The sequence below is a fragment of the Camelina sativa genome, chromosome 15, assembly GCF_000633955.1.
Source record: "Camelina sativa cultivar DH55 chromosome 15, Cs, whole genome shotgun sequence".
NCBI lineage: Eukaryota > Viridiplantae > Streptophyta > Magnoliopsida > Brassicales > Brassicaceae > Camelina > Camelina sativa.
Genome location: NC_025699.1, coordinates 6,018,867 through 6,026,726, shown reverse-complemented (window position 1 = coordinate 6,026,726; position 7,860 = coordinate 6,018,867). Strand labels below are relative to the sequence as shown.

Below are 7,860 nucleotides of genomic sequence, written 5' to 3'. Positions count from 1 at the left end.
GTTTAAACAATTTTGTGTGGTCATTCTGTATGTTACCTCAACAAAATAATGAACCCATAAACAGATATCGTATTAATTATGAAACATATGCACGCACAAACACCCAAGCAATTACAATAATAAAACCCGAAGGCTAAATTAAAACTTATAAAATACTGCTATATATGGTAGTCCAAATATTAAAAACAATAACATGAAGCTCATGGCGATCAAATAAACCGAAGTAAAATGGCAAAAAACAAATTAAAGAACCCTATAATTCTATGGAATGTATAGAGAGACTTTTGGTTTAGAAGAGAAACCCTGATGCCAAAGCAACAACAGATGCAAACAATGCTGGGACGAACATAGCTGCATCAGAAGTAGGACTTGGAGCCGGAGCCTCAGTCTGCGCTGCCGCCTTTCCTACTGCGGAGAAAGCCACAATAGCCACCATCAACACCACCATAAGGTTCATCTTCATTGACTCCATTTCTCTCCTCTTTTTACACTTGAAAGATATTTAGAATTAGAATATATTATGAGAGGGAGAGGGTTGTTTTGTTCTTCTCTTTGATGCGAATGATGAGTTGTGACTTGTTTTGAAAGGGTATTTATAAGCCAATTGTGAGAATGTTGTTTCTAGAGACGTCTCTATAAAAATATATTTTCATTCACTTAACTTTTTAGTAAAGGAAAAGGTATCTGAATTACAGCAAAGAAAAAAAAACATTTTTTCTAACAATTATGTGTAGTTTAATGGATGTCTTAAAAAGTAATTGCGAAATTAATGGACTTATTGGTGTGAACTGTGAAGGGAGATTATAGACACCGACTCAACCAAATTAGTGTTTCTATTGTTTTTTCTACATCAATATTTTTGTTCTATATAAAATGTATATAAACTAGCTTCCGTTGATTTAACTATCTAATTATAGGATTTTGAATAATTTTTCGAAATTATTTATCGATATGTAAAAAAGTGAGTAGAAATTGGGTATCATGATTCTTGAATAAGAAAGAAACAAAACAGGTTGTCCCAAACAGTTTAAAACAGCTGGCAGAGATTGGCTGTCTCTTGGCCCAAACTACATTGTTGTTTTTCTCAACTACTCTGTTTTTTCTTTACAGCCTCACGACTCATTCATGACTAAAATGTCTTATTCTATGTTTTTATTGTAGATATAGTAAACAAATTAACATTTTGATTCTAAGTTCATACGGTAGATTAGACCAAAATATTGCTTTGAATATACGTAAACTGCGTGTAGCCTTCGTGTGGGGATATTTTTTTTTTTGCTTTAGTGTGTTTTTAGATTCTAGAAGATGTCTTTAACATTCTACATTCAAATTTGATCTTCCTCTAATATGAATATGATTAAAAATTCTAATATAGTTTAAAATACAACTGGTAAACAATATAAAATGTAATGTACGTGTTCCAAATTATAATTATTTACTTGCATAACATTTGTTTACATAATACATTGTTTCAAGCTTTAGATTTATGATATATGTACTACGTATGTATGATCTCCACGTTTAAAAATTAGTTCTGTTTCTGGAAAAGAATAGTTTAGTAAGAAATGGGTATCCTTATGTTGTTGACTAATGATTCGTGAATCTAAAGATTCATATGAACACTCAATACCTAGATTGAGATGAGATTCAAGAACTTATTAATCTTTTGGCTTTTTGTATATTTCCTTTGTGGGTTTTGTAATTTCTGATGGGAGTTCTAAAGTCGATTGCGTAACACAAGGATCAATTAGCCGTTTTAGCCTCTAGAGTTTTGTTTTCGTTGAAACCAATGATACTGCTTTCCCCAACGTTCACAATTTCATATCATACCAAACTATGAAAATGACCAACCACCCCCCTTTCCTAAGATCCTTTTTCACACCTGTTAAATTTTATTTGTATTGTTGTATTTTATATATATGTCGGCCATTTGTTTGTTTAAAAAATCATTAGTACAGTGTTAGATATTGAAACGGCTTATATATTTGTTTTTTAGTATTCATTAAAACAGTGGAGAAACTAGCCTGGAAAGCTTGAATACCCCAAACATGCATTATTATAAGCATGGGGTTTCACTACAATGTGGCCCCCCAACCGATGAAACTAATTGTTGTTTTTTCCCAAGTTCTAAAACAAAATGAGTAGCTCTTTTATTATTTCATTATTGTGCTTTATATATTTACACTATATAAATGTTCATAAAATGCTGGATAGAAACTGTATTTTAGTTTGAATAATAGAATAAGGAACCTTGAAATATACTGTTATCTTTGATTAAAATTTTAAAAGAAAATGTTTTCTTGGAGTCTCTTTCATTATAGTTTTTGTAGTATATAAAAAACTTTAGCGACCTGTCCATGATGATGATTACAAACTTTAACAATGTTATCGTTCACTTTATTTTTACTTTGAAAATGAACCGTTGGTGGAATTCGAATTTAATTGTTTTTTTTCGATTGACTTAAAAGAAAAGAAAAAAATCAGTCTATTTATGTTTGGTATTTAAGACTTTTAAGACTTTGTTCCTTTTACATTTTGAGAAGATTTATGTAGCAGATCAAACATTTTATTGAGCACCAAAGATTTATGTAGAAAATGACAATTCCAGAATCATACTTATTATACAGAATTTTGTTTTTTTGTTTTTTTTCTTTTTTTTGGTCAACACTTGTATATTAATAGAAATTAGGCAGATAGAGTTTCACCTCTTGGGGAGGTTACAGGCAGAGTAGCAAGGGCACTCTTTGAAAGCTCGTCGGCCAAAACATTTGCCGAACGAGGGATAAACTTAAACAAACAGTAAGGGAAGGAAGCAACAAAATGTCTGATATCATGGAGGATACCATGAAGTTCATTGACTGTCATACAGAATTTTGTTTATGTTGCAGTTTGCTGTAAGATCAGTTTGGCTGAAATAATTAAACGAGAAGATGCATTACTTTGAAAGTGAAAAATTGGTCAATATTTTAAAATAACATGAAAAGAGTAAAAAGATATAGTTATGGATTTTTCATTTTTGTTGTGGTTATTAAGAAAAACAAGAAGACATGTATATGCTAATAAAAGCTTTTAGAGGCCAATTTTTGGAGAATAATATTGTGCTTTGACAAGCCCACGTATAAAATTATCTTAGCCCACATGAATTTGAGATGTTTATATCAAAGAATTGAGACTGTTAAATGTTAATGTTTCTATGATGATGTGTATATTGATATCACAAGATTGTGTGTGGTTGTAAAAAATATAAACAAAAGCCTTTATGGATTTTACCACCTTTGTGCACTTATGATCTATCGTCTTACGGCCTTAGTTCTTTAGCCATGTAAAGCTACCATTATCATATACAATTGAAACAAGTTCCTTTCCAACTCCAAGTGTTATTTCTTTCGATGCTTTTTATTCATTTCAAAAGCAATGTTTTTGTCTCTGGATTCCCCCATTCTTGTTGTTGGTAGTATAAGGTAGAGAGTGTAGTAGTGCTATGTGATAGAAGAGTGATTCAGTTAGTTGTATGAATTTGAAGAAAGATCAAAGCTTTACAATATGGAGGATCAACTTCTTTGTTTAACTAAGCTACAACTCAATTGACATTTTTGTTTTTCAGTGTTGAGAGTTGAGACCAAGAGAATTGGACGCAAACACAAAGCATTAAGAGGCGATTCAATAATCAAAGAGAAACATAAGAGAACGAGTGATCAAAGAGAATGAGAATGAGTGATCAAAGAGGGAGACATACAAAGTAGAGACAATGTGAAATTATACTAAGGGCTGAAGTTTCTTTGAGCTTTTAAGAAACTTAAAGTCACACCTACTATTTCCCCCCATCTACAAACAAACACCTTATCATAACGTTAATAACCAGACAAATACTCAAAACTTCCCCATCACCTAGAGAGCTTACACAGACTATCACTAGTTGGTTTTTTTACTACAGCCTAATACTACACAAGGAGGGATTTCACAAGACTGAAAGAGAGATAAAAAGTTGAGTACAACACTACACACATGCCTAGGTTATGGGCAGTTCTTGTTCTTACCGGGTCCACCGTAGTAGAAGTAATGTCCCCAGTCATCGTTGCTTCCGGTTTGAACATCATAACAGTTAGATTTCTCGGTGAATGTCCCAAGTCCTTTTGGTGCTTTGAGGTTGTTGGATCCATCAACGACTTGGATGTTTCGAAAGTAACTTGCTTTGCTGAAACCTTCTTCTGGGAAATGACCGCTTCCCATCTGTGTCCAAGTGTGGTGACCATCTGACTGCGTGTTCACAACTTCTCCTCCCCATTCGATCATTGATGCACTCTCTGTTAGGTAGGAGAAAAGAAATGATGGCCAATATCCCAAAACATACCCATTCCCAAATTGCATCCACCAGTGTCCCTCCTTTGGATCCTGTGACATGTTAAACATAATACATTCAGCCTCAAGGCTTTAACTTTTATTTAGAGAACAAAAGATTGCAGTTATGACAAAAGTACCTTCCAGATTAGAATACTGATATCGTACTGGGAATTACGATATCCAGAGACTGGTGAGATGCTTGCTCCCATTGCTATGTCACTGTTGATTTGAATAAAACCTGAGCAGAGAAGATTGTAGCAACCAGTAGCTTGATAGGCATCACTCTGCAAGAAGAAAGATTGAGCAACATAAGAACATCATGCTATATATTTGATACATACACCAAAAGTATTTAATTCAGAGGGAGTTTTGAAATCTTACAGTCCAATAAGTGAAGAGTCTTGTGTTATTGTCTCCATACAGATCCGGACTCACCTGTAGTAAGCAAAAGAAATCAAAATAAGCAAACAAATTGCACAAGTCATCTTCACATCTACAAATGATGACAATGTCTTTACCTGCCAACCAGCTTCAATGCTGTTAAGATCTTGTCCAAAGGAACCACCCAAAAGCCATATCTGCGACAAGCTGAATTCATTTGTGTTCTGTATCTTTGGCTCCCACACATTCAAAGTCGCCTTAGCTCCGTAATACCTATCTCCTTCCACATAAGCTATGGCGTGCTAAATCTCATTCAAAAGGTTCAAGAAACGAAAACTTAGTTACAACAAAATGCCTCAGACCAGTCTAAAAAGTGTCAAAAACAAATGAAGCAGATTCTGATAATCCCTCACCTGATGACCATTTTGGTTGATGAGGTCAGGTTCAGCAGATTTAGGAAGAGGAACAGTTCTACGCTTCTTCTTGCCGTATCTTTTAACTGAACTTGCTCTCAACACATCATCTTCCCTTGTCCTTCTCATGGGAATGGTTCCTTCAGAACATTTGCCATACCGGTGCCACAACTGAGGGATGTGAGTTTCTTTCCCCTTTGGTTTTGCAGATACCTTATTGTCATCAAATAGCCCTTCAGGGTGGTAACTAGGCCTCATCTGAATAGAACAAGTAACCAAAAATAAGCAACTGAAACAAAACATCTCAAGAAAGTTATCCAAATCTTTTTTAAATCCACAGAACCTGAATCTTGTGATCTTTGAGGAAAGGGTGGTCAAAAGCTGGCTGCTTTGAGATAGGAACACAGTCGATTATATCTCCATCTGGGCTCTGTTTTAACCACAAAGAAAGAAGAGCAAAGTAACTATAAGAACTCTTCCCACTCAGATTCCCATCATTTTCTCATCAAACTCAAAAAAGCAGAGACAACACACAAACTAGTAAAAAAAAAAAAAAAAGATAGAGATTTTGAACCTGAATGCTCTTCACAGCAGGTTTGTTCAGTCTATTCAAGTGCTTCTTCACCTCAAACTTCTGCCTTGAAGCGCCATACCTCGCTGCTGCGCAGGACAGTGAGAGCATCCCACACAGCCATAAACACACAAAGAAACCTCTATTCAATTTCACCAACCTAAAATGCAGAGCTCCCATTCTCGCAATAAACCCCCAAAAGAACTTCGCTTTCGGTGAGATTCACACACACACAAAGGCCTACTAAGCTATAAGAATAGCTCAAGAGCCAATGTAAAACAGAGAAAGAAAGAAGACTAAACCCTAACGAGAGAAGAAGTTCAAAGGAAACAATAATAATGTAGTTCGTTCGTGGGGACAGACAACAAGCTTTGGGGAGGTGGTGGTGGGTCTCAGAAAAATCCAACCATACATATCAAAATCCAAACTTTCTCAATTCTCTCTCTTCCCCCTGCTTTGAATGAGAGATAGCTAGTGGAAGCTCTCTCTCTCTTTTCACTTTCTCGCTCCAATTAGTTAATAACATGATTAATTAGTTAATTACAGATTTGGCCTACTTATTTGGTCAATAGCACTTTAGTTTACTTTTGATTTTCTTTTCTTTGTTTAACAATTTTTATCCATAACACACCATCTAGGCCTGGCCATTTGGGTGTTCGGGTCAGGGTCAGGTTCGGGTAATTTAGGTTCGGGTTTTTCGAGTTTACGAATATAGGATCCGAGCAGGTGTTCATATAATTTCGGGTCGGGGTCAGGTTCGAGTTATTTGGGTAATGATTTTAAAAAACCTGTAATGTATCCAAAATAAATTCGGTTATGGATAGTACCTACTCAAACATATCCAAAGTACCCACAAAAACCTGAAATGTACCCAAAAAAACCCGAATAACCCGAAAAACAAATGAAACTGCATAACATGAAATCTTAAACAAATGAAACTAAGCATATCATGTCTCGCAAAACAATTCAAACACATACCATGTCTCGCAAAATAAGCATCCCAACAAAGAAAAGCATGTCTTAAAATCTTAAACATCCCAACAAAGCAAACGAAACTTAAACATCCCAACAAAGAAAAACATGTCTCGCAAAAGCATGTCTAGCTGCTATGAACGGAGAACCCAAAGATGAGACTAACAGCGGAATTAGGTTTTGGAGATCCAATTTGAGAGTTTTGGTTTATAAAAGCCAAAGATTCTTGAAATCGGACAAAAATTGGCAACTTCGACATGTTTATGCAAAGTAAAGAAGATTCACAAGGATTCAAGGAGAGGAGATTAAGGCAAACGGAAATATGGCAATATATGTGATATCATGTATGAATAAATGTGTTCTCGGGTTCAAACAGATATCGTCGGTTCCTCGGGTTCGGTTCGGGTAATACCCGATACCCGTGGATATTTGGAAACAAAAACCGAGTGGTTATTTATACAGAAGCGGGTCGGGGTCGGGTCGGGTTTTTGTAGGTCAGGGTCGGGTCGGTTCCTCGGGTTCGGTTTATTTGCCCAGGCCTAACACCATCCCTGGCTTATATATAACGTACCCGTTCAGTTAGGTGTTTTATGTTTTGATAATGGCAGATTAGGTACTTCTTGTTATCTAATCTATCTAAGAGCATTATAGAATGTAGTGAGTATTGTTTTTCAAATTGGTGTACCTTTTGAGTATTGTGGTCTGTCTCTGTCACGTGGTGTTTGTGGTTCAAAGAAGGGGCTCTCCTCCACATTAATCTCCCAAATTTACCTGTTTTACCCCTCTTCTCGATCAATGTTGTTTTTCCCCTTGGGAACAAAACAGAAGGGTGTTTTGGTAGTTTCCTTTTCATACAAGCAAATGGAAAGAAAAAAAAACTCTGAGCCTTTAAATATCTTTGACTAACGTCGTTAACTCCATGTCATGGGCCACGCTTTGGATATTGTGACAGCTAGTTTACTTACTACTAGTTGGTGGTCTAGTAGCACCGCACGTAATGTGTCTGTGTAGGCAAAAAGCTCACTCACACGTGCGTGAAGGTTGCATCATTAATTCATCGTACGCAGTTCAGATTATCGCCATTCGCCACTACTGAACAAGAACAACGCAATCACTAATATGAGGTATTATATCAAATTATGTATATATATGATATGATGAAATGGGGAATGGAAGTCTATT

At 35.6% G+C, this 7,860-nt stretch overlaps 2 protein-coding genes across 2 annotated transcripts; both read right to left on the bottom strand.

Annotated features, from left to right (window-relative positions):
- Positions 50-576, bottom strand: LOC109129072 (arabinogalactan peptide 12). Its single transcript, XM_019236664.1, has one exon. The coding sequence runs from the start codon at positions 470-472 to the stop codon at positions 290-292; it is 183 nt and encodes a 60-aa protein (XP_019092209.1). The 5' UTR covers positions 473-576; the 3' UTR covers positions 50-289.
- On the bottom strand, positions 3,670-6,183 carry LOC104745603. The gene is made up of 7 exons (XM_010466891.2): positions 5,710-6,183; positions 5,479-5,565; positions 5,136-5,393; positions 4,860-5,024; positions 4,723-4,776; positions 4,479-4,625; positions 3,670-4,392 (listed from the first exon to the last, which is right to left on the bottom strand). The coding sequence occupies exons 1-7, from the start codon at positions 5,884-5,886 to the stop codon at positions 4,015-4,017; spliced, it is 1,266 nt and encodes a 421-aa protein (XP_010465193.1). The 5' UTR covers positions 5,887-6,183; the 3' UTR covers positions 3,670-4,014.

Coding starts and splice junctions, on each gene's coding strand:
- LOC104745603 (XM_010466891.2), bottom strand. CDS start 5,886: ATGGGAGCTCTGCATTTTAGGTTGGTGAAATTGAATAGAGGTTTCTTT. Junction 5,025..5,135: donor TCAACCAAAATGGTCATCAG/GTGAGGGATTAT, acceptor AATGAGATTTAG/CACGCCATAGCTTATGTGGA. Junction 4,777..4,859: donor GCATTGAAGCTGGTTGGCAG/GTAAAGACATTG, acceptor TGCTTACTACAG/GTGAGTCCGGATCTGTATGG.
- LOC109129072 (XM_019236664.1), bottom strand. CDS start 472: ATGGAGTCAATGAAGATGAACCTTATGGTGGTGTTGATGGTGGCTATT.